The sequence below is a fragment of the Alosa alosa genome, chromosome 23 (assembly GCF_017589495.1).
Source record: "Alosa alosa isolate M-15738 ecotype Scorff River chromosome 23, AALO_Geno_1.1, whole genome shotgun sequence".
Taxonomy (NCBI): domain Eukaryota; kingdom Metazoa; phylum Chordata; class Actinopteri; order Clupeiformes; family Clupeidae; genus Alosa; species Alosa alosa.
The window spans coordinates 25,352,745-25,379,821 of record NC_063211.1 but is presented as its reverse complement, the minus strand read 5'-3'; the positions used below and the strand labels follow the sequence as shown (position 1 = coordinate 25,379,821).

Sequence of the window (27,077 nt, the reverse complement as noted above, 5' to 3'; positions counted from 1 at the left end):
CGCAGTTCCATCCTGCTGTCCGAAACATGATACTTAAACAAATTATAATTTATATCAAACCAACATTAAAGAAAACTGAAAACAATATTCAAAATATATCTTTTAATAATAGGAAAATGTTGGCCAAATTTCCCTCAGGATAAATATAATATATATCTATCATACAGTCACTACGATATAGTATCCATCAACACTTTAATTCCTTGTTCAGAATGATAGCACTGCTGACCTTTTCCATCTTCTTTGCCTCGATGTGGCGCATCACGTGGTTTCTCCAGTCGGCAGGCACCCTGCCCCCTCCAGCGGCCATCCCAGCCGGCCCGTCCAGCAGCGAGTGCTCGGACTTCACCCGCGGACCGGGCCTCTTGCCAGGGCTGCCCTGGGCGTAGCCGAAGTCACTGACCGACATGGTCCTCTCGGGCAGCTCGTGGGGTGCGGGCCGGGCGCTGTGTGGGCGCGGCATCCCGTGGGTGCCGTCCATGCTGTAGGTGCGGGCCGAGAGCGGACGCTGCTGCCCGGCGAGGCTGGCGGCGGCCAGGGGCCCGCGGGGGCCGGCCTGCAGGTCGCGGTAGCTCAGGTAGTCGCCCTCAGGCACGGCCACGCGCCGCGGCTCCCCCATGGTCACGGACGCGGCCGAGGAGCTGCTGGTCTGCCGCTGGACGCCGCTCGCTGGGGCAGCAGCCGGGGTCCTGCTTGGCCCACATCTGCTGCTGCTGCTGGTGGTGCTGCTGGGGTGGGGGCATGGGATACGGCGGCGCCTGGTTGCGGTTGGAGTAGTTGGTGTTGGCCAGCGAGTGCTGTGGGGGCATGTAGGCCTGGTCGGGGGGCACGGGCGTGCGCGGGGACCAGCTCTCCTTGGGCATGGCGCTGCTGGCGTACTGGACCTTGTACTGGGGCGGCGGGGGCCGGGCGGAGACGGGCGGCTTGTGCGTGGCGGCCGACAGCAGGTCGGAGGACGAGGCCGAGGAGCCGGGGTGCACCTGCAGGGGCTGGGCGCTCAGCAGCGACGCCGACTTGGAGCGGACGATGCTCTGGCCCTGCGCCCCCGCCCCTGCGGGCACCTGCCGGCTGGCCGCCGCCTCGTACATCATCATCCCGCCGTCCGCCTCCACCGGGTAGAGGCGCATGCCGCCCGCGTCCATGTTGGCCACGCTGTGCGACTTGGTGACGGGCGGCTGCGGGGGTCCGCCGCAGCGGCGCTCGGGCGACAGCTCCTCGGTGCTGTAGGAGAGGCCGTGCTGCTCGCTGGCCGTCACGCCCGCGCACGCCGTGCTCGCCACGCTCTCGTATCGCGGCGGCGACGACCGCTCCGTCAGCCGCTCGCTGGACGGCGTCTTGGACAGCTGGTTCCCGTTCTCCAGGTTCTCCAGGGAGGCGTTGTTGTTCCGCGACAGGGTCAGTGGCGCGGGGGTGTTGTTGTCGGGGGCCATCTTGGCCACGTTCATGTTGATCTGGTCCCACCTGTTGTAGGCCTGGGGCACGCCGTTGTTCATGCTCTTGTCGATGAGGGCCAGCTTCTCCTCCATGGTCAGATCGTAGCCGGCCATGTCGTGGGCCTGTGGCGGGTAGCCATGCTGGTTCTTCAGCAGAGTGTGCAGCGCCGTGTCGGAACCATTGTAGTTCTGCAGAACCGAGCCGCCTTTCTGCAGCGTGTTCAGGTTCTCATCCTCTGGCCTGCACGGAGAGAGATGGTGGCATCAGGAGTGTGCGTGGTGGTGGGGAATATGTACTAGTGTGTGTACATGGGAATATGTAGAGAGGTAATTGAGGTACAGTAGGAGTGTTTGAAGAAACAAATGTGTATGATTGGTATGTATGTAGATGTCTATGGAGCTGAATTGTGGGTGGATGTGTGTGTGTGTGTCTTTGTTACCTGTTCTTAGGCAACAGGTGCATCTTGGCTTCCTTCTCCGGGGTGCAGAGGGAGTTGTCCTGGCTGCTGTCGGTCGTCAGGGAGACTGAGTCAGACATGCGCGAGGGAGATGAGCAGTTGCTGTTGTTCTGGTTGCTGTTGGCAACCGTGTCATCGAGGAGCGAATCAGCATCCTTACCGTCGTCTGCTTTAGCCAACACAGAGGTGTTCAAATGATGTCAACAAAAGATAAGAAAACTAATAATAAACTCCCACTTCCCCACTGCTTACACAAGAGCAATTACAGCAACAACGACTTCAGTACCAAAGCCTGCTTTATGCTCGTGTAAAAACACTGAGGTGTTCTGGCAAATAGTTCACCTTCACTGTTGGTGTATACCTTGTCCTTGCTGAGGGCCAGGATATTTTTGGTTTTGGTGTGTGTGTGTGTGTGTGTGTGTGTGTGTGTGTGTGTGTGTGTGTGTGTGTGTGTGCACACTGTCTGTTAATGGGTGCATTTATGCCCTTGCTGAAAGCTAGGAAGTTGTGGTGTCTGTGCGTGAGTTGTATATTGACAAATACCTCCCTTTCCCTTGCTAAAAGTCATGAGTAGTTCTGTGAGTGTGTAAGAGTGTGTGTGTATGCATGTGTGTGTATGTACTGTGTGTTGGGTACCTTTCTTGTCCTTGCTGAGAGCCAGGACTTTGGGCTGGTTGATGGAGATCTCGATGAGAGGCGGCCGCATCTCGGCTATCTTCATCTCCTCCTCCTCTGACGACAGGTCCTCGGAGTCCTGAGGGGACGCAAAGCACAGAGGTCACCCTCTCCCCCGCCACACCCACACCATGCTCCACAGCAACTCACTCAACCAGAGCTCAAACGGAGGCCTCTGGCCCAGTCACTGCTTGCTATGTGGCATTTTTTATCTTTCCCCCTGAGGCTAGAATGCCCTTTGGCCGTGTTTATTTTTTAAATGCATAGGGGGTAGGGGGCACAAGGTTTAATAAAGTGGCTCTCTAGAATGGAGTGGCACTCTCCACAATCTGTGCCATGAAGACTTCCCAGTTTTAGTTCACCATACGCCCACACACAACCAAACCGCAACACACCTCACACACCCACTTACACAGTCACAGGAATAAAATGAAGCTCTACTACTCCAGAGTTCTGTGGAACTATGTATGAGAGACGTGCAGTGAACCCAGTGGATGACTTCATAACATAGGCACTCACAAGTTGAACTATTTCAAGAGAGAGAGTGTGTGTGTGTGTGTGTGTGTGTGTGTCTCTACTGATGCTACCTCCAGCGTGTCCTCATGGTTGATTGTGGCTCGGGGGGCATCTCCAGGGTTCATGGGGGTTCTGGGGGTGCCCTGAATGTCCGTCATCTCCCTGGGGGTCTCGCTCACCGCTGAGGCTTCCATCTCCACCGCCTTGCCATTGGGACACGGCCCCTCGATCACCTGCACAGAGGGGGGACAGGAGTGGGAGCCCACTATATTAGTCACAAGGTCTGGGACGGTTTCCATGGGAGAGCTACCAACAGTCTAAAGTAACCAAGACACTGTTCCAGTAATGACCTCATAGATCGCAATAGCTCCGTTTTGTGATGAATTTCACACACATCGACTCTTCTACGAACAGCAAAGAAATACTCTATTTGTATATATAAAAGACCATTATGTTACAAATTGAATATCTTCTTGTTTTGCAATATTTGGCAACTGGGACCTTCAAGTTCTCCTTTAACTACAATGCCAAGTATTTTAAATTAGGTTTGAATAAAATTGGAGATCAACAAAAAGGAAGTGTATTCTTGGTGCTCCTAAAGCAAACCTACTCTGAACAACTTACTACACGTAAACCTTTCCTTGAAACTCTTTAAAATCATACCAGTTCTTCATTCTGACAGCAGGTCCTGTGGGCTGCCACTACCATTCTAGAGACCATGTTCTTTCTCTTCCTCTGGGTCGTACCACATCATATCTCCCATGAAAGGAGAACACATTATCAGGAGCCTCCATCAAAAGTTTTAACTGTGGGCAGCGTACCAGCGTTTCCTCTTTCAGGGTAAGATTAAAGATGCATTGACGTGCATTTCCTGTTTGACCTCAGCTTGCTGGTGTCGTCATCCTACAAAGATTTTGCCTGTTTATCACCTTATTACAACATTACCTCCTGGAACGAATCACTTGTTAACCTCTCAGTTGCAACACATTTAACAGCACAAACAAGTCTGCCTTGACAGTGAAGCCAAACAGAGCTGCCTGGACAGGTGCAGCTATGGAGATCAGCCCGGGGCAGAATATGTGTTGGACAATGAGGATGGTGGAGTGGACAGTCCGATTTTGCACATGGTGAGAATGTTCTCTTTTCCCCAGCATTTTCACCTGTTTATCAACTTCAATTGTTTATCAACAACTTTAACATCACCTGTGAGAATAAATTCCCTATTAACCCCTCAGACATATTTTCTGGTAACGATAAAAAGATTCAGCAGAGTATCTTGATATATGTTGATATTTTAGTAATTTTCACAAAAATCAAAGCAAGATCACTTCCCACTATTTTTGATGGCGAATTACAGAACTACTCAGACACATATGCACAAGTCTAAATGCAATGGTGTACGCCACATGCGTAGGCCACTAATGTACATTCAGTGCAGGTGCATATATCAGCTGTCAGTGTGGCTAAGGTGAGACTGACCTTAACCCCCACGTCCTGCAGGCCCACGTGGTTGACCCCAGCTGGACGGCCCTCCTCCCCCGACTCCTCCTCCTTCAGACGGTGGGCCACAGACTGGGCAGTCTTCACCATGTTCTTCAGCTCGTCAGGGTATGGCGTTGGGTAGCGCTTCAGATTACCCTCCTGAGGACAGCACACACACACACACACCTATTACTGATGGTCCCAACAGAAGTTATGCTCAGTTGGAAATGCCACTGAGGTTGGCGTGGTAACAAAAACGGCTTGTATTTTCTGGCATAAGAGGCTCTTCTGAGTGCAAGTGTTATCACTTGTGTGTGTGTGTGTGTGTGTGTGTGTGTTTTTGGCATGTACAGCTCGCATGTCTAGCCAAACAGACTGAGTCATGAAGAGCTGTGAGACAATCTGTGTGTTTGTGTTTGTGCGTGTGCGTGTGTGTGTCAGACTACAGCCAGGAGCATGGCGACACTGCGTCAGGACAGGAGTGAGTCATGACTGTAGCCCTTTGCCATATGACATTTGACATATCTAATGTCAATGAGAGGGCAGGGCGTCCCAGTTCTTATCTTGCGCTTCAAAAGGCATCTCCAGATTGACCCCACTGAGGGGGCAATCCAGGCCTCATCAAAGGGTGCATGACAGACTAAGTGCTGACGTTGACAGAGACACAGGGCTCAAGCGGGCTTAAAGCTACGGTTTGAAAGGACAGCCCCAGAGTAGCCCTTTCTCAGAGGCAGGGGTTGAAGGTCATGGCTCAAAGTGAGGGCCAGTCATGTAGTATGACTCCAGGTCAGCTAACTCAAAAGTTCAGAGGGGTCACAGAGGATGATTATCTATGGATCAGCAGGGGGGTTATTAGCACTGTGCTAACATACTGTTCAGTCCCACATCTCAGGCACGTATCTGAGAGACCAATATGTGGAAGCACCCTGCCGGCTTGTGTGTGTGTGTGTGTGTGTGTGTGTGTGTGTGTGTGTGTGTGTGTGTGCTAACTTAGGACAGGGCAAATAGGGCAGGTTCGGCAATAACTAAGGCATGAAATGTGATGTGCAACTACAACCACAAAGTCTCTTAACAACAAACAAAAAAGCAAAACAAACAAAATTAAACTGACCACTGAACCACTTAAATCACCAGAGCAGATCATTCTGTCTGTTGCATGAAGTAAACATCCTGATGGGGTCAGCTTTGCTTTTCTTGACTCCACTTTAGCCTCAAAACAGCAAGTACTTAACTGAGCAGCCGGCAACATGAGCGGCACAGTGATTACAATAATGGATCAGGCTTGGACAGAGCAGCAGGGTTTTATCTTCATTCCATCTGATTTGAATTTCACTTACCGTTGCCAAAATCCATAATAAAAAAGCTTTTGATACTTTTAGCAATAGTGATGAAAATATCGCTTGATTAAAAACGTCTAAAAAACACAAGACAAGACCACTGACGCAAGCCCCACAGCGGAGTTTAATGACCGGCCTCCCTGCTCCCTCTCAGGGAAACACAAGACGTTCTCCGGGGCCGAGGGGGCAGTGTCCACTGGTCAGGTCCTGCTAGCACGTTACACCTGCCACAGTCTCATTAACCTATGAAGCGACCCGGCTTCATGGACTCGTCTTGGGTTTCATTAGCCAGCCAACGGATACGTTTAATCCACTTACGTTCCATTAGCCGATGAGCAGGCGCGCTGCATCCACTCGGGTTTCACTGACCAATGAGGAGCCAGGCTTGAGCAAGGTAAGTCTCAATGATGAATGGGGTCATGACAAGCCAGCAAGGCAACGACCAAACAACCAGTGTTAGTCAACAAGGTTACAACCAGACCACACAGAGGAAGTGTGTGTGTGTGTGTGGGGGGGGGGAGACAGACAGAGCAGAAATGAGAGCAGCAGCAGGGAGGGAGGCTGGAGTGTGTGGTGTTCATGTGTCTTGCTCACTAACTTCAAAGATGAAAGAACACAGCAGAGAAAAGAAAGAGCGACAAGGTAGTGTGTGCGTATGTGCGAGAGATAGAGAAAAAGAGAAAGGGAGAGAGAGAGAGAGGGAGGGAGGAAGGGAGAGATAGAGTGTGTGTGTGTGTGTGTGTGTGGGAGAAGAAACGGACCCGTGGAGGTGTCTCCCTCTCGTCCTTGTCCTCGTCACACTCGAAGGCCACTTGAGCGCGCTGCTTCCTCTGCTCCTCCCACAGGGTTGGGTTGAAGCTCTCGCTGTCTGAGTTAGGCACATCTGACACACACACACACACACACAGTTAGCCATGGTCTGTCACAGTTACCTTTGATGAAGTCCCTTAATCTGCTGACGCCAGCTACAGCGGTTAAACAGGCAACTAGAAGCCAACCACACCTGATCTCATAAAGTGCTGTTAGTACAGAGAGGCGGAGTTTCTCCCTACGGCTGTGTCCATCTGGTGTGGGCATAGGACTGCAACCAGTAGCTTGAGGGTGATTAAAGCAACACCAAAGAACTTTCCCTCTGTTGCACGCACGCTATTTGTTTATCCAGCACCGGCTTTGCAAATAACGATGTCCACAGACAAGGTAGAATATGTTGCACGATTTATGAAAGTATGATGTATTGTGACATCAGATGCAAGTCAAATTTGTAGTTTTAAAAAAAAAAATGTCTCATTCGATCGAACTACAGATCCGCTACCCGATCTGGCAAACTTACATAGTGCGGTTATAGCCAATAGAGGGCTGTGAAGCGAATGCAGAAGTGCAGTTCACCCTGTTACTAGTTGATGAACCACTGAAACGATTTTGGAAACATTATTTTAAAGTACAAAAAACTCTTTGGTGTTGCTTTAAGAACTCTAATAGCACTGCATGCTCGACTTTGCTGTGTACTACATAAAAGCATTCAGTTTGCCATGAGCCTAAAGTTTGCAAAACACCCTCAGGAAATGCACGTCAGTACTAAAAGGGAGTTGCATTTGGACTTGAGCGACATTTGTGCACCCGCCCGACAAAAAAAGCATTGGCGTGAGGGCTTTAAGATTGATGGGGGCCCTACAGAAATGGCACTGCTTTTTTCCCCCCTCTCTGTCTGAGTCACCCACTCCAGCTGTTCGAGCCGTTGAGAGCCGTGCGGAAGAGGAGCCGGTGCCAGGCGGCCGCCGTGCCCCTCCACAGGAGTTTAACAGCCCGCGCCGTTGCCAGGCAACAGGTTAAGACTTTTTAAATCGTTGTGCCCCTTTTGGAATTCAGTGACGTTGGCATCACAGACAGGGGCCCTTGCGGTGCTGCCCCCGGCAACAATGAGCGCTTGTTTTTAAGGAGCAGAAAACACGCACACACACACACACACACACACGATGACACGACAAAATGAGACAAATGGGGACGCGCACACTCGTTCGCTGGCTCACTCAGACGAGAGGAAGTGCAGACAGAAGCTACAGTACGACCCCACTTCCTCTTTTTATAGCCACTCTCCGTTTCAGACATGAGTGCAGGCGTCGCAGCAGGAGGAAGGCTGCTTTCTACATGACTGACTCAACTCCACACCTCAGCCTCCTGGATAAGCCTCTACCTCCGGAACACTGCCAAAGCGCTCACCAGAGGCAAAAGCCCAACGGAGAGTCACTATGGTGACAGGCACATGATTACTGCAGAGACATTTTAATGAAATGAATGAATGCATTCTAATGTATTCCACATCTAGACACCACCTGATGTCTACCACCATTGTAGATAATAGACATGCCCTAATTAAAAGGCGTCTGTGGCCAAGAAGCAGACTTCTTCAAAAGAAATTAGCATTTTGATTGTGCTGAATCTGGATTCTGGAATTTAGCTGGAAATTATCATATCCAGGTAGTAGCTCCGAGAGGTAAATCACTTTGTGGAAAAGTACTCAAGGCTTAACGACAGCAGGTGTACCTGCTGCTGCTGCTGCTGCTGGGAATGATGGTGATGTGATTCAGAGTCTGGTAATGGAACAAACCACTCCCAAACATCACAGATGGGGTTGCATCTGGCCTGGAAGGGGGGCTGCGCAACATGATCTCCTCACCACTTCAAAAGGTTAGAGGACAGTGTCTGCCACACCGTTATAGGTCATCAACAACACCTCTAATACTGTTTATTTATTATCTTGAATACACCTTATTTTCTCAGGCGATTTGGATAGAACCATTCTACTCTGTATTTGCTACTTAGTTCCCTGTGAAGGTGGAAGATGGTGGGCAAGTTACTCACATTCCTCTGCTCTAGGCTGCTGGGGGAACATGTAGTTGGTCAGAACCGTCTTCTGCGTCTCGGGGTCCTCCTCTTTCTGCAGCGGGATCAGCGCCTTGGACTGGACAAGAGAAGTAGTGCTGATTAGACACGTGGCCATCAATACCAACGCAATTATGTCATCGTTTCTCGCAAGCTGCATCTAATCACCAATAGTATCTGTGTTCATACTGCTGAATGCATCTACCAACCTCATTATTCCATAACATTTCCTACCATAGACAGAGAAAAATGATAACTTATTCTAAATTCTAGTCACTTAATCTTTGCCTGGTGATCTCTGAACAGTGGTCTTAATCAAGTTACGCTGGACTGGAAGACTGATCTGAGGCATGAAAGCCCAGAGCAACTCAAACAAGCCCAAACCTGACGAGCTTGACGCACTATGCTGCCTGAGGAGCTGCATGCCTTGCTCAGAGGAGAACTCTTGGTGCTCCAACTTTGCCTCTGTTTTGAATTGAATAGAACCCGAGGAGCCATGGACACAGAGAGAGAGTTTTTGGGACGGCCTTGACTCCTCTCCATGCCCTGAAGTGGCCACCCAAGCGTGGCGTCTGTGGCATATGGTCAGTCTGGCTCAAACACAGGCCGATGAGTTCTCTCTCGCTCACTTCCGGGCAGTTCCCAGTGGCGAGCTTTTTACCGCTTGGATAACGCTAGGCTCCCTTGCCAAGCCGCAACATTTCCCAACCATGATTTTTGGCAGGATACCTCCACCAAAAAACATGGGAAATCCCATTCTGACACAACCAGCAGTGTTGTGCTTTTCAGTTTCCAGAGATTAGTTAAGGGGAGATTTCGCAATATTGCCCGGATCTCAAATCTCAACCTGGGAGCTCGGACATTCCTCATGGGGCTGTAGCCAACAGTGACAAGTGAATTAAGCCATCAGTCAATCCTAAGTATACATTAATAAATGATCCAATGAAAACCTGCCATGAGCATACACCAATAAAAACAATACAAGCTACGAGCCAATGAGGAAACGGCTATGAGTAAAACTCCAATGAGGAAACGGCTATATGAGTCAAGCAACACCACAAGGGGGGAAAAAAATGAATTGACCCGATATCCAGTGAGAAATGGTGATGAATGAACCAAGAGATCCAAAGAGAAGCAAACATGAATAACGCTTTTGTGCCAATGAGAAACAACCATCAATGAAGCTATGAACCAATGATGAGAGCAAATCAATTATAATTCTGAAAGCCCTGCTTGGGGAGAACAAAGCCTTCTTTTCTCCTGCGGCACAAATCTCAATACTCCCTGATACTCCTCACGGAATGACAGCAAGCTCAACAAAAGCAGATTGTGTCCCACTGATAATGTCAGCTGGCACAATAGTCATCTGCTTACATAATACCACTGGTGTGAGCCTGGCTTGATGAAAAGATTAGTGTTTGTGTTTGTGTGTGTGTGTGTGTGTGTGTGTGTGTGTGTGACCACTGGGGGAGGCATGGATGGACTCTGTAAAAAGGTCAAAGGTCACATTCTCATCCTCCCATCACCCTGCAGAGGGAACTGGGATGGTGGTGAAACAGACAGAGGATCCATCAAGTGAACAGTAAAGGCACTCTGCTGTGGGAACTGGCTCCCAAACCAGCCGTTAGCAAATCCTCTCCCCGTCCCCCTGTGGCCAGTTAACCAGTGCCGACTCCCGCAGCACCGACTGCGTTCATTTATGAGCCCTCGTAAAGCCCGGCTCCGGAGCTAGCCGGCCAGCAGTGACCATAAAGCTGCTCTCGCAGCAACAGGGACGATAGTACTCAGTGCAGGCCATCAGCAGTGAGGGAGAGAGAGGGACGCTACCGCAGGTGCCAATGGACCGGCACAGATCAGAGCTCATCAGCATGACAGGGTGCAGGTCTTACCTGATTCTCAGACAGCCACATAGCGGTCATCAGGCTTAGCTTCGTGAAAGTGAAGGGCAGGTTCTTCAGCCTAGAGAGAGAGAGAGAGAGAGAGAGAGAGAGAGAGAGAGAGAGAGAGAGAGAGAGAGAGAGAGAGAGAGAGAGAGAGAGAGAGAGAGAGAGAGAGAGAGAGAGAGAGAGAGAGAGAGAGAGAGAGAGAGAGAGAGAGAGAGATTATGGAAGACATAGAATAACCTGATCTAACCCCAACTGAATTATTATACACATGATACACCTTCTACACACGGATATCTCCCCATCCTATCAGTCCTGGTCACAGTAAATGTGTGTGTGTGTGTGTGTGTGTGTGTGTGTGTGAGCTTACTTGTTGTCACTGAGGTTGATAACCTTGAGTCTGTGCATGTCACCCATCTCCTCAGGCAGGTGCTCTAGCTTGTTGGAGTGCAGGAAGAGCACTGTGACCTTCTTCCAGTTGCCCATCTGTGAGGACACACAGACACACACACACACAAAGAGCGAGAATACAAATTTTAGCTTACCTTCACATAAGTGGGAATGGAACGCCCCCCCGACCCGCCGCACACACACCACTAACAACCCCCCTCCCCCCAACCACATGCACGCATGCACACACACACACACAGCGGCCTTTTTCCATCTGTCCCCATCTGCTGCATACGTGGTCAGTCAGCCTCACACACACACTGACCTCTGGGGGCAGCTGGGACAGGAAATTGTGGTCAGCGGCGAAGGTGCGCAGGTTCACACACTGTCCGATCGCGCCGGGCAAAGCCTCAATCTCATTAAAACTGCAATCCAACTCCTCCAAGTTAGCCAGCCTGTAACACAAACACACACAAACACAGAGAGATAATGCTCACTCACTCTTTTGTCGTTTTAATCACAGCGCTAAAGTATTCTATGTGATGTAACGTTTGACAGAGTACAGATTTAGACACACTTGATAAACTAGTTTAAAAGAGACAAAGCGGTGAATGAACAGACAGTCTAGTCCACACAGACACTGAACTGGCTGGATCAGTTCAGGCTTCATTCATTCAGGATCTCTTCCTCTCCACATGTCACCCCATTGCGATCTTGCCTGCCTTTGTGAAGGTCAGCACCAAACGCTCTCCAAGCTTGGTCATGTGACGGTGCTTAGCCGAGCAGCCAGTGGAGATAATAATGGTTAATTTTTATATAGCAGTGTGTTGGCTTAAATCCCACTGAGTTTGAAGACCACTACAAGCCCCCCACCCACCACTTTCACTGTAAATCCCAGTGAGATTCCCAGTCTCCATCCCGACCCTGACCGTTTGAGCAGAGCCGAGCTTTGCTCTCCTCAGGCTCCATGCCCCGTCGGCGGGTTAAGTGGGTAAGAGGGCGCTCGGGGCTAGATGACCGAGGATAAGGACGCCGGTCTTCCTCATGCTGCTGCGCCGAAGCAGATGTGGACCGTAAGCCTGTGGCCAGTGGCGGCTTACAGCTGCCGAGCCTCGTCGCCGTCCTGCCTTTAAACCCCCTGCGCCTTCGGATTGCGTCTTCAGAATGCATAATGTGTACATCCATTATTCATGCACTCAATGCAGTGGGTGGAGACAAGCGAGTCACCAAGCAATGCAATCTCAAATGCATGGAGATGTATGCGGGCGCAAACATAAAGGACAATTGCGCTCGGACAAACGTGGGGCCCAGGCTGGACGTTTTCTCGTGGTCACAATGTACAAAGGAAGGCGATCCATGTATAGAAGCTCTGCTCCTGAGATCTCCTCAGGTCCAACGCAGATGAAAGGATGACGGGGCGAAAAATGAAATAAAAGATTAAATATGTTTAATCAGCATGCTTTACAATCCAGGCGGGGATTAAAAGCACGTCCCTGGTAAATCATATAGAAATAATCCGCTCCCGTGGCCTGTCGTAATCTGGTTGACTGGGATGGGGAGGAGACTGGGCAGGTGGGTAATTGCCATGTTTGCAAATACCCGTCTTTAGGAGAAAAAAAAAAAAAAAGCAAAAAGCTCAGAGAAAACACCTTTTGTAAAAGGTCAACTCGAAAGCAAAAAAATAAATACATAAAAACAGATGTAAATCCCACAGCCAAAGCCAATGGGAAAACAAACACACAAACACACAACACACACACACACACACACAGGCCTAATCCTAGTGTGTGGCTCCACAGTGTCGAGGGCTTCCCCCTGTTCCGTGAGAAAGCACACACAGTCTGTCTGTGCCGAGACCCAAATCTGTCTGCTCTCCCCCAGAAGCACCGGCTCTGCCAGATGGCCTGGGCTCTCCTCTCCTCTCCGGTCCATCCCTCTCCTCTCTGGTGCATCCCTCTATCCCTTTCTCTCCAGGAGAGGCAAACCCAGAGCTCAGCACTGACTCAGCAGATTAGGTTTGGGGGGAAGCTCACTGCTAGGGAATGGAACACTCCTAAGGGACTCCTTCACCAGTCTGGGAGTCCCTCACCTAGTTCCTGTGTGTGTGTGTGTGTGTGTGTGTGTGTGTGTGTGTGTGTGTGTGTGTGTGTGTGTGTGTGTGTGTGTGTGTGTGTGTGTGTGACCAGCAGAAGCAATCTTTTGTGAGCATACTCGAGACATGGTGAAGCATCTGGTATGGGTTTGACTGAGTGAGGGAGGGTTGTTGAAGAATATGTGACTGGTGTTACAATGTGTAAGGATATTGCATATGCTTTTAAACTTTAACTTAAAAAGTTTAATTTAGGGCTTAACTGACATTCACTCCGCTAGAGGAGTGGGGGAGAGACAGCAAGGGTAGGGAGAGAGGGAACTGACCGGAGGTCAGACGCAAACCAGATGCCCATGGCCAGAGGCCACATGTGTGGTGCAAGACAAGACGCTGTGGCTTGCACTCCCCCATATCTAGAGCATGTCTACATGACAGTCAGTGAGCAAAGCTTGGTCTGATTGATGTGATGTGATGACCAAGCTGACCGAGACTCGCTAAATCAGTAGAGAATGAAAAGTCTTGCAGTGAATTTAGCTGAACTTCAGCAGGCATGTCGAAACGAGTGAGTATGAGCGTGCTAGTTTCGGTGGTGTGTGTGTGTGTGTGTGTGTGTGTGTGTGTGTGTGTGTGTGTGTGTGTGTGTGTGGACTGAGCAGGTGGCTGTTGCGTGAAATCACTCACCCCCCTACGGAGTCTGGGAGGTACATGAGCTGGTTCTCATCCACCTTCAGGGTTGTCAGCTTCTTCAGGGAGCCTGCACAACACAATATTTAAGAGTCACATTCTGTAGTTTCCACTGCTGATGAGTAGCTTGTGTGTGTGGTTGTGTGTGTGTGGCGCAACATGACTCTTGTAGGCAAACAGCAGAGTGTTGAATGCATCACAGATGGCATAGTGGTGAGATTTAGGAGACTTAAGCCTCCTGTGGGTGAGACATCCTCTAAGACAGTACTGACCACAGTGGGAACTTTGTGTGTGTGTGTGTGTGTGTGTGTGTGTGTGTGTGTGTGTGTGTGTGTGTGTGTGTGTGTGTGTGTGTGTTACCTATAGATCCAGGCAGTTGCGTGAGGGCGTTGTTGGATAGCAGCAGATCCTGCAGGTTGTCGCAGCCCGAGATCTGCTCGTCCACCATCTCAATGTTGTTCTTGGACACGTCCAGGTAGGCTAGTTGCTTCAGGGTACCAATCATCTACAGGCACACACACAGATAAGACAGCTCAGTAAACACACGCAAATCAGCACACCAAATGCACCAAGAAGAACAGCAAGCAAACACACACACACACACACACGTAAGCTCTCTAGACACAATGTTCTGTCCCTCTCAGCCAAAAGCAGCACAAATAAGCAGTGGAGCTGCTCCAGCACTGGCAACATTGGGACACAGCAGAACAGCACTCTGCCCACTTTTAATGAGTCTCATCATAGCTGGACTCAACTCAATGCAATCAGGACTAAGTGCGCCTCTGTGTGTGTCATATATATATATATATATATATATATATATATATATATATATATATATATATATGTGTGTGTGTGTGTGTGTGTGTGTGTGTGTGTGTGTGTGTGTGTGTGTGTGTGTGTGTGTGTGAGTGATTCCACTGATTAATCAAGCTGCTATCTTTAAGAGGCTTAATCAGCTGGGAACATGGATGGGCAGAGCGGAGTTCATTTACATTCTCATTCCACACACCCACACACACGCACACACCTGGCCAAAGCAGCACTCAAGACAAGAGGTTCAAGAACATGTGTGTGTGTGTGTAGAGGGTGTGTTGGACACGCATGTTATACATTCACAGGCATGTGGGATGACCATCTGTATGGTTATGTTGTGGGGGGGAGTATGAAGTGGGTGTAGTGGGACAGTCTGTTCCAAAGGCTGCAAGTGTTTGTGTGTATGAATGTATGCGCTTGCATATGTGTGTGTATGTATATGTGTGTGTGGCCATGCAGTCTGGTGTTCCCTCACAAGGCCCCTTCCCTTCTGACAGAAAGGCACAGGGCCACAGTCCATCTGTTTCCCCATTCACTCTCTTCTCTTACACACACACACACACACACACACACACACACACACACACACTAATCCTAATCCATGGAGCCAGACTGGAATTACATTCCTCTGACTGAACCATTCACCACTGAGCTAATGCCTTCATTATGGCTGCTTGAACAGCACGCCCACCATGATGTCCACCACACCACCACCTTTCTTAACACCCATGATGTCCACCAGTCACCACCAGTCTCGTCCAGTCAGTTCTAACAATCTCCACAGTCAGTCCAGTCAGTCAGTCAGTCGCTTACCCACTTCCAACCAAAACCCCACAGCGGGTTAAACCACTCGCTCACCAACACCACAACAAGCCTCGCAGAACGCCAGTCCACAGATCAATCCCATCAGAGGCTGGACTGGACTAATCAATCCCATCAGTGACTAGACTAATCAGTGGCACGGTTGTACTGAGTCCTAATGGAGCCTATTAGCAACACGCGTATACAGGAGCAGCACAGCAGCCGTAATGGACTGACCATCGACCGACTGGCACAAATCTGGTCGCTGGTACACCACATTAAATCCAGCGACCGGTACTATATAATGCAAATCATCGGCGAGCTGACATGATTCATCACCGGGCGGAAGAATGACGAGGCATAAAACCTTTTACACCCTTTTGATGAGACGCTAACGAGTCACGGCGAGGCCATGGGGAGAGTGTGCCAGGCCTGTGGAGCAGAAGAGAGGATGGGGAAGTGTGCAGAGTGACCCCCAGGGTACGCTCCACTCTGCACAACTCAACTTACACGGAGGATGGGACGCCTGCCTCTCATCATCTATTCTAAGGCATTAAAGACTGCCCCCCATAACCACCACCCCCACACCCCTGAGGGAACGAGTGTTGGAACTTCTGCCTACAAACTGAGCCCTTGAGTACCATCGGGGTGTGACGAGTGTCCGTAAACGGTGATGATGGCGGGAAGTGGAGGGCGGTGTGGAGACTGAGGAGAGGTCAGAGGTCAACCCCAGCCTCCAGGCACCCTGGCCCTGCCATCCAGCCGGTCAACCACAGCCAGGCAGGGCTAACGCCTCCAGCCCAGGTGACCCTGCAGCAACAGCACCTGACCTATGACTCGGGTCCATGGCATCGGTCATAATGATCTGACACCTGCCCATAAGTTGCGTTTTCTTCGTTTTCATTTTCTCTAGCCATATGCTCAACAAATATCAGCGAGCTCAGCTCTGAGGTCATGAGAAGGCTATCAATGAACAGAAAACCGTGTTGGCTAACAATTTATTAAATACTCCTGTTATTGTCGTCAATGACGTCGCTGTAGGCTACTGCCTTTTCAGCGCCTTTTGCTTATGATAATTCAGTCTTTTGAATTCGTTTGGCCTTGCCATGCAATTGTAGGCTACAACGTGCCGTTCCCTTCATGTGTTCTATCAAAATGTTGTATGCCCTCATGGACAGTAGCTCCGTGATGTCTGCATCTTTCCACGTCGGAGATTTTCTGGACAGCACTATGCCACTCCATTATGACACTGGCATAAGTCAGATCTAACCACATGGACGCATCGAAAGAAACGCCACCAAACGCCTCTCACTAGGTGTGAATTTTAGCCGATGTTCTACTGCTCAGACACAGCACATTTACATAATGTCCGGAGGAAATACTAGGGGGGGGGGGGGTGTTAGAACAACCGGGTAAATTCGGACTTCTTACACGTATGTCTGAAAGCGCTTTAAGTTTTAGATCTAACTGAAAAGAGAGAAAACGGCAGGGGGTGAATAAGAGCTGACCTACTACTACCACTCAGTAGGGGAAATCATGCATGACTCATGATATTTTGTTAAAGCCACATGGCTGAGACACACCCCACATGTGACTACAAGTCAGTCAACACCGCAGCTAACAACACAAACAAGGAAGTAACTCAATGGACAGGGAGTAAAAGTCAGTGGCTTGGCCTTGCCTTACTCTGAGACTGAAACCATCCAGACAGGAAGTAATAAGCTGGAGGAGTAGAGTCTTACCATGACTCCTCGTGGGTAACTCTGTGTGGAACTATTTCTGACCCAATCTACTCGCATATTCATCATTGAGGAAGTCTCAATTAGTCTCATTACGCAAGCAGAGTTTCGGTTCTTCACGTGAAACTCAACTGAATTCCAAAGTTAGGAGTGACAGTTTGGTGGTTTTAATCAGCTAAGGAGTGCTTGAGAGAATTAATGATCGAGAGAGAGAGACAGAGACAGAGACCAAGAGGAGGTTTACATGTATGCAGATCTGAACAATGACATTTCTTATTCTTTGCATTCTTAATGACTGCTTTGGCAACACAAGTGCCCCATTTGTCATGCCAAAAAAACACTTGAAACTGAATTGAAAGAGAGAGAGAGAGAGAACGAGAGGGAGAAATTGGCCAACCAACTGACCGTTCGTTCTTTGTGTTTGACACATGGACTCATGAGACACTGGGCAAATAAAGGCAACTCCTCTCACCCCTGGTAAAAATGTCAGTCTGTTCCCATCTATCCAAAGTTCCTGGATCCCTGTGAGCTGCTCCAGCACCTCAGGCTGAGAGAGAGAGAGAGAGAGAGAGAGAGAGAGAGAGAGAGAGAGAGAGAGAGAGAGAGAGAGAGAGAGAGAGAGAGAGAGAGAGAGAGAGAGAGAGAGAGAGAGAGAGAGAGAGAGAGAGAGAGAGAGAAACATAATACATAACGTTAAGTAGATGTGGGGCAGAGAGAACTTTGCAACTGAGCACAAGAGAGCAGTGTGACATAATGCGTCTGATTCAATGAGATGCATGTAAATTGTGATATGACGACTCGTGCATACTAAGACACTCTGAGTTCTGTTATTTTGAGATGAGGGAGGGAGGGGAATGATTGCTTAATAGCATGCTTGATATGAAATAAAAAATAAAAAACCTCCACACAAAAACAAACAACCAAAACCACACACACCCACTTTTGGGGAACTTGTTCTAGCCGGGTCAAGACACTAAATTGTTGTGTGTGTGTGTGTGGGTGGGTGTGTGTGTGTGTGTGGGGGAAGAGAGTGTGAGAGAGCAGGATCTTGCTGAGCACAGGCTTGCCCAGGGGTGGCCAGATGAGAACCAGAGGACAGTAACCACTTCAATGAACACATCACTGCCCTGGCTCTGGTCCCCAATCTGTGTGTGTGTGTGTGTGTGTGTGTGTGTGTGTGTGTGTGTGACAGAGAAGAAAGCACACTTACCACTTCAGTGAACTCATTGCTGCCCAAGTCCAGTCTCTCCAGCTGAGTGAGTTTATGCATGCTTCTGCAGGGACACATCAGGACACTTCAGTACAGGCACACATGGTCAACGCTCCGCTAACACATTCTTCATAACATCCTCATAAACAAGCTCGTGTCAAAACCAAAACAAGCCTGACGGCACACCACCGGGGACAACAAGGAAGACAACAGCATAGTAATGGATCAGGTACTAGAGGGCAGGAAACCTTACTTTGGCAACAGCTTCAGCTGGTTTTCTCGTAGTTCCAGGATCTGTAATTTGGTTAACCTGAGAGAAGAGATATTTATAATGTAGGCAAATGAGAATAAGTGTCACTGTCTGTGTGTGTGTGTGTGTGTGTGTGTGTGTGTGTGTGTGTGTGTGTCGATTAGAGAAAATGTGTGTGCATGAGCAAGAGTGTTACAGTTAGGGGATTCTGGATGAACTGAGGTTTGTAATTGGTAGTGTTAGACAGTGTCCCAGGTCAGTATGCTGTTCTGTACAGTAAACAGTGCAGCAGTCAGCACATTTCAACTTTACTGCATTTATCTGGATCTGTGTGTGTGTGTGTGTCCATTGGATGAGTGTGTGTATCAGAGTGCTTTCTTACCTGCCAAAGCTGGCTGGAAGGAACTCTAGGAAAGCATCATTCAGGTAGAGCTGTGTGAGGCTGAGGAGTTGGGTGAAGCCTTCAGGAAGCCTACACACACACACACACACATTACAGCAACAGTGGTGAGTCACACAACGCCAAACAGACCCCTTCTGCTGCACTTCCTCCACTAGACGCCTTGCGGCCGTACACATCGGGAGCCCTTCACACCCTCTGCTCTACAGAGCCCACGGGCCGGCGAGGGAGGCAGCCCACGCAGCGTGACTGACATACGGCCTTCCCTCACTGCCCAGTGGCACTCCCACATGTCTCAGAGAGCGGCAGGCTGGACTGATATGGCAGAGACACTGCAGAGAAACCCCTACTGCTGGTGTGAACATGTGGAGGGGAGGAAAAAGAGAATGAAGCTGTGGTCTGCTGTGAATGAATAATTGATCCGAGTCATTATATAGGGCTCTAAATATAGCCCTCTCCCCAGCGTGTCATTTCCCCATAAAGAGCGGAAGTCCAACAAAGAAGTAAGCGGGAAACATTGGGCACAGAGACTGGGCAAACGTACGAAATGTTTGGATTTGTTTATCTTTATCTGTGTGTTGGTGTTAGAGAGATAAAACACAGAGAGGCATTGGAAAGAGATCAATGGCACTGGGAGCAAGAGAGAGAGCGAGACGAGACAGACAGAGACAGAGAGACAGACAGAGAGAGAGACAGACAGAGGAGAGACAGAGAGAGAGCAGAGAGAGAGAGAGAGAGAGAGAGAGAGAGAGAGAGAGAGAGAGAGAGAGAGAGAGAGAGAGAGAGAGATATGAGATGCCATGTCATAATGTAATGGTGTTTCTTCATCCATCCCGAGGTGTGTGTGGGATAACATGATTATTGATTGCACTGCTTTTTTTCAGTCATTTTTAGCACTTGTGTATTTGCAGAGTAACTAATAGCTGTGTCAGGTTTATAGAGGCAAGTGCATGTGAACAGGGCACTCACTTGGAGATGGGATTCACACTGGCCTCCACTATGGCCAGAACCTTGCAGTTCTTGATGTTTTCTGGGAACTCCTGGATGCCTGAAAGAAAACAGACACATGCCTTTATTGGGTTGTTCTCTTGGACAAATATGAAAATTTAAACAAAACAAAAACAAAACACAGGACAAATGGACAGGAGTGCCAGAGCAGAGCTGGGAGTAGCAAGAGGGAGGAGAGAGAGAGAGAGAGAGAAAAAGAAAGTGAAAGACTTGAAAAAGCCTACAAGATGGGGGAGGACCACTGGGAGGATGCATATAAATCATGAGGGTTTGAGATGCAAACCAGCTCTGCCCACTTCCTTCCTTAACGACCTAAAGACTGTGGCGCTGCGCACGCACACACAGTTATGTGAAACTGCTGCCTAAGCACTCTCTCCCCTACACATACACAACTTTTTGAATGCGGCGTCTGACAGTTTTTCGCTTTGTGGTGAATGATGAAGTTTGCGAGCGCCTGAAGTTTGAGTTTTCACCTCACAGAAGCTGGTGTTTTGGAGGCCACTTAGCTGAAGAGAGAGCACTCAGCGCCCACTGGCCTTTCGCTCCTCGTTAGACAAAGCGCGCTCTGTTCCCTGTGCCAGATCTGGACCCCGGCAGACAAACAGGAACAAACACAGGACGTCCTCTCACGTTCACCTGCCTTGGCCTTCTACCACATCCCCTGCACCTGGACACCTCACCTGGACCTGCTCACCTCACCTGGACACCAATAGACCTCACCTGGACCTGCTCACCTCACCTGGACCTTACCAAACCCTGCACTACTCCTGAGCAAAGGCCTTCGTATCCTGTACCTGACTGTACGTTAGGGAATATTAGGCCTACCTACAGATCTCAGTCATGCTGGCCTGCTGTACCCATTCTCTGTGCTCATAGCCTGCGGGAGCTTAGCTAACTCTGTTAGGGGAAATGGAACAGAGCACGTCCTGGCCTATTAAGCTGGGGGACCAAGACCAACTCTGTTGTTAAGGGAGTCTCCGCCTCTCCTTCCCCAAACAACTTAATTCCATTCCTTTCCAAACAGGACAAGGCCTTCTCTTGGTCTCAGAGTGCGGTGTCAGGCACCGAGGGCTTTGTGTGTGCCGTTAGTTAGTACACAGCTTTGGCTGACCTTCAAGTTGGCACCTGTACGGACGACACAGGGAAGGGCCCTGGGAGAGCTCATAAATGTTTCAGAAGCGAAAGAGAAGAAACGATAAGAGCGGAAAAGTCCCCCGCATGCCATGCCACACCTGGCGGGGGAGGGGTGGAGAAACCTGATCGCACCTGCAGTCCTTTACACCTGAACACAATCTCCCTCCGAAAACAAAGCCTGTTGCAACACCGCTCGGAAGAAAAGGCCAATCAAGACTGCTGAACGTATGACCTCATTTTCTCTCTGTGACTAAGGCCCAGGCTACACCAGATCCTCAACTGAAGCGCTCCATTTGCGGAGCAGAAGAATAACAGTTTTAGAAAACTGGTCTACTTTGTTCGAACATATGCACGGCCATCACGTCTGGTGTAGTCAGTTCCACTAATTGTAGAGGAAGTTGATGGTTGCAGCAGACGCTACATGAACGGAACACTTGCAGTTACGTGCCTGGTGTGGCCTCCCTATAACATGCCCACAGTCACACGCACACACACACGCACACACACACACACAGACACACACACAGACACACACACAGACACGCTCTTTTCTGTCCATCCCAGCCGTATCAGATGGAACACGGCAATATGGAGTCACAAGGAGGACGAAGGGGGAGGGTGTTTGTGTGCGAACAGAGAGTGTGTGTGTGTGTGTGTGTGTGTGTGTGTGTGTGTGTGTGTGTGTGTGTTTGCATACAGTGCTGCAGGATGCTGGTGGCACTGCTTACTCATGCTTCTATGTGATGATCAATAACAGATTTTAGGGACTGGGGAGGGGAGGATCAACACTAAGCCCAACCCCCCCCCTCAGCCAGAGCTGCTCTGAGAGAGCTGGGGATGGTCCACTGCATAAACTACAAGCAGCAGCAGCTTATTTGATCTCATTCTAGTGCTGGAGACAGCAGGCTGTTGGGAAAGACGTGTTGTGCGTGCCCTATCTAATATCCACCTGTGCGCACGCACACGCACACACACACACACACACACACGGCAAATGATGCATGATGAGTATGGGCAGAGATGGTTGGCAGTTGCTGAGTGATCTCTGCTTGTCTGGGTGATATAAGGTGAGGCTATTAAAGGCAAATGAACACTGAGAAGACAGACAGACAGATTCTGCAGTCATTATGAAAAACAGATAGTTGTGGTGATCATGATGGTGACTCAGCATTCGGTGAGGAAGAGGGCCTCTGCTTACTGTTCTTGCTGACATCCAGCTCCCTGAGGTTGGTGAGGTTGGCAATCGCTGCGGGCAACACAGTCAGGTCATTATCAGGCATACTAACCGATAGAGCAACTGGCAGTTGAACAGTTGCTGTGGAGACAGACAGACAGACAGAGAGAGACCAGAATGGATTAAAAAAATCCTCCTCTACTTAACGCTGCAATTGTTCTTTTTGTGCAATTGTTGTTTTTTGGCACAGAATTCACACCTCTCTTATCCACCTACACACACACACACACCAATGGCTGATACAGGGAATCTGCAGGACTCCAGCTGATGTCTGGCTATTGAGCGGTGGCCGTCCAGAGGATAGGTAATGAGAGCAGTGGGGACGACTCCAGAGGGAAATCGGGTTAACAGCTTGATCAAATCTCATTTGAAGCTAATGAGCAGAACTAATTGAGTTCTCTCAGGGTTGACAGCACCAATCCCCCCACCCCACCCAATGGCCACCCCGTGGGACAGTGCAATGTTTACTAGAGGCAGACCAAGATGAGGACAGGAGGAGCTCCTAGGCGTCTCCAAGGAGATGCAGCCAGTGCTGCTGCAACAGAGGCTCACAAACCCGCTCAGCCTGGGACCCACCCCACAGCCAGCAGTGTGTGTGTGTGAGAGAGAGGAGTGTGAACACTACGGTGCTGTCTGGGTGGAGTGTTGGTGTGACGTCTGAAGCTTAGACGTGAAGCTTAAAAGTACACTGTTGTTCTTCTCTGCTTTTTGAGGTAGCAATGTGTGATGAGTGTGTGTGTGCGGGCATGTGTCTGTTTGTGTTTGTGTTACAACAGCACTTCCAAACAATTGTTTTTTCTGCCCCACTTTTGGTTAAGGACATGTAATCTAAACACACTAACACCCCATTGATAAATGCAAATTACAACAAGGCATGCTTTAAGGCTAAGCGTAGATTAAAAATGTGTTGCAACATACTACTAACACAAGTGCACTGTGATTAATTAATGGAGTGTTAAGTATGTTTTGGTTAAGGACATTTAAAAGTAAGACAGTCATTAGATTTAGAGGTTTATGAGACAATGCCAGGAAGACTGGTATTCAGGACGTTGCCGGTAAGTAAGTGTGTGTGTGTGTGTGTGTGTGTGTGTGTGTCTATATTATTTAATCTCAACTAAATCCACATGACATTTGTGTGTGCGTGTGTGTACATGTGGGATTTGTATCATTGCCCATCATTTATGCTCGTCACCCAAGATTTGGGCCCCTTACTTTGGGCAGCTCCTCGATCTGGTTGGCGTCGAGGTAGAGCTCCTCCAGGGTCTTCTCGAAGCTGAAGATCTCCTTGGGCACGTGCTCCAGGCTGCAGTGGGAGTAGTCCAGCGAGGTGACCGCCTCCTCCTCACCACGCAGGCACCGACAGGGCACCAGCCGCACCAGCAGGCTCCGCTTGCTCGACATCATCGGGGAATGGTCACACCCTACCACCAGCACCTCTGGGATGGGAAAGAGAGAGGGAGAGGGAGAGGTCACTTTCAATGCAAAGGATGAGCTTAAACGCAACAAAATAGAATATCACATTCCAGCCAAAACAACTGAGGACCTGACACAGGAGACGAATTCTAAACCAAGTGACCCGGACATGGACTCGTGTACTGGCCACTTGAGACTCGAGCCTCCAGTAGCAAAAGGTCACTGGACTTCGACCTGACGTTTGGAGTCTTCCCAATGGCACTGTTAACAGCACCAGGTCATCTGGACAGCCACGGTTCTACCAACAGAGTGGAGGCCGCGAGAAGAGTTCACCTGACTACACTACAGAGAGTATTTTTTTCCACAGCACTACAACCTGTGTCAGATGACAACAAAACCCTTCGCATAAGAGGCCAACTCGAAACCGAATGGTTACATCAGCAGACATTTCTCCTGTTGCCATAATAGCAGGGCTGAGAACATATATTTACATTTATAACACATCACACTCACTCAGATAGTGGAATCTGAATTAGAATGGTCATTCACTGTCTACAAAACACAGAACAATGACGCAAAGACTGTCAAGAGGGCATATCGCCCACCAAGCGTTATGGAAGTGTGGTGAAAATCTGTTCTCCATGCCCATCGATAACACACAGAAATCAAACAAAGACGGTGGTGAGCCCAGCCTCTCAAACCTGTGCTCAAGGTGTGAACAGCCATGACAAGGGCCCTTCACTCTGCATATAGACCGCTGCATGTCCCCTCAGTCTCCACTGATGAGGGCCATTGCAGTCGTAATCAAACACGCGTTGCCGTGGACGACCGCGACGAGAGGCCGTCACCATGGCAGTGCCATCACGCAGGAGCCATAAAAGCCGTGGTTTATTTGACGACAGGATTGACCCCCCCGCCCTTCTCTCTGCGCCTACACGAGTAGAGATAAGCGAGCTGATAAGAGATCCTTTTATGAGACGACGCAGGAGACACGCAGGAGCTGTGTCTCCACCTCCATCCCCCTGCCTCTCAAAGCCTGCTGGTGCCCTATGCGTACGTGTAAACATCCAGCATCACAACTAAATACATTACACTCCTTTGGTATTCCTGCCACTGTAGCCTAACAGAAGTAAATGTATTCTGTAGCCCAACAGTAGTAAATGCATTAACATACATGTGCTTTAATGCAAATGTGCAAACAATAGTGCAAAGGTTGAGGCAAGTGAGCATGTGGACATAACAGAGAGCACATGGAGCTGAATGTGGATGTGGATGTGGGGTGCTGCGCTCTTCCTGCAGGAGAGGAGGAGAGATGGGGGTCTGGAGAATGCAGTGTGCTGTCAGGTCACTGGTGTGGAATGAGGCCTCCTCAATGAGAGCCTTGTAATGGGAGAGAGGAGAATGTCATCCCCCTCCCAATCCCACACACGCACATGGCAAAGAGTGTCTGAGTGTCTCTGTAGGAGTGATTCTGTGTGTACATCACATAACTGATATTTATGCTTATTAGTTATATGAAGGTCAGTTTGTCTCGGAATGTCAGAATTACAAGCAGATAGGGGGGAAGGGGAGGGAGGGAGAGAGCGAGAGCGAGAGAGCGAGAGAGAGAGAGAGAGAGAGAGAGAGAGCGAGAGAGAGAGAGAGAGAGAGAGAGAGAGAGAGAGAGAGAGAGAGAGAGAGAGAGAGAGAGAGAGAGAGAGAGAGAGCACACAAAAGGGAGGAGGAGGGGCGAGGATCCAAATTGGGATGAGACAGAGACACAGCAGTGAATGAGATGGAGGCAGGCCAGGGGCAGCCAGAGGAGACAAAGCCAAAGCAGAGATCATAGAGGACAAGAAGAGAGATGAAACACACACACAAACACACACGAGGGGAAGCAAGACGATGCGAGAGAAAGTGTGCGTGTGTGTTTTACAGAGGCAAAGGTCAGCTCCAGACATAACTCCTCCTCCTCCTAGCAGAGCCCGGGGCCCTCTGGGTCACACCACTGGGGGTTACCATGGTGACCAACGACCGTGCTGGGGCAGAAGAGTCTCAGTGATGAGACGAGGAGTGCCCCCACACAAACAAAGGCCATTCACAACTAGACCTACATTTCCAAGGAACTGCGACTTTGATTGCATTCAGTGACCTATTATACGGCTGCCATTAATTGGCTGTGAAAGTAAGGTTTGACTATCCAATCACCTGTTTGACGAACAATAAATATCAAGTAGAATGTAATGCCAGAGGAATTACAATAGTGGATGGAAAGCTGCTGGCTTAATGTTGGTGGGGAAATACCTGGAAAAAAAACATTAAATCCCTTAATCTTTGAGTTCATACAAACCCTCGTACCAAAAGACCTTGTGTGTCAAGGCGTTCTTGAGATATAACATTCAAGATGTTTTTGACCTTGACATTTGACCTCCAACATCAATTCACTTCATCTTTGAATCCATACAAATACTCATGCCAAATTTCAGGCATGTATGTCAAGGCATTCTTGAGATATCGCACTTAGTGTTCATTGACTTGACCTTTGACCTCCAACATCAACTCACTTCATCTTTGAGTCCATAGAAACACTTGTACCAAATTTGAAGCATATACGTCAAACCATTCTGGAGATATAATGCGCAAAGCATGAGATATGGCTGTGACTATTGACACAAGGGAAACACTTAAACAGGATGTGTAGTTTTAGAGAGCACCAGATTGTATGCATTAGAAGCTGAGACAGTTTGATTCACGGGTGACACCTGTGCCAGTGTTCTAATTAGCCCGGGAACTACTCTGGGAGCTTAACGAGCGCAGCTGGCTTTAGGCCATTATGACATCACAGCCATTCAAGTCTATGGGGGAAAAATGAAAAAGTTACTCTGTTGTCCAACTCCAGACTTACAAAACGGTTATTTCAACATGTCTGTACGTTAAGCGGTTAGAGTCGCAAGAAGAAGAAGAAGAAGACGAAGAAGAAGAAGAAGAAGAAGAAGAAGACGAAGAAGAAGAAGAAGAAGAAGAAGAAGAAGAAGAAGAAGACGACGAAGACGAAGAAGAAGACGAAGAAGACGAAGAAGACGAAGAAGACGAAGAAGACGAAGAAGACGAAGAAGACGAAAAGAAGAAGAAGAAGAAGAAGAAGAAGAAGACGAAGAAGAAGAAGAAGACGACGAAGAAGAAGAAGAAGAAGAAGACGAAGAAGAAGAAGAAGACGAAAAGAAGAAGAAGAAGAAGAAGAAGAAGAAGAAGAAGAAGAAGAAGAA

At 49.1% G+C, this 27,077-nt stretch overlaps 1 protein-coding gene across 1 annotated transcript in view; it reads right to left on the bottom strand.

The window, feature by feature from the left end:
- The window catches only part of erbin (erbb2 interacting protein), a 56,888-nt gene that overhangs the window by 7,369 nt on the left and 22,442 nt on the right, over positions 1-27,077 (bottom strand). Inside the window, 21 exon segments of the mRNA XM_048235334.1 lie at positions 230-689; positions 691-1,674; positions 1,874-2,057; positions 2,528-2,645; positions 3,154-3,315; positions 4,562-4,723; positions 6,663-6,784; positions 8,761-8,860; positions 10,671-10,740; positions 11,035-11,150; positions 11,380-11,509; positions 13,825-13,897; positions 14,188-14,332; positions 17,656-17,730; positions 18,394-18,457; positions 18,647-18,703; positions 19,026-19,115; positions 20,013-20,091; positions 22,384-22,470; positions 22,473-22,500; positions 23,632-23,855. Coding sequence (XP_048091291.1) covers positions 230-689; positions 691-1,674; positions 1,874-2,057; positions 2,528-2,645; positions 3,154-3,315; positions 4,562-4,723; positions 6,663-6,784; positions 8,761-8,860; positions 10,671-10,740; positions 11,035-11,150; positions 11,380-11,509; positions 13,825-13,897; positions 14,188-14,332; positions 17,656-17,730; positions 18,394-18,457; positions 18,647-18,703; positions 19,026-19,115; positions 20,013-20,091; positions 22,384-22,470; positions 22,473-22,500; positions 23,632-23,823 — 3,498 coding nt within the window. The 5' untranslated portion in view covers positions 23,824-23,855.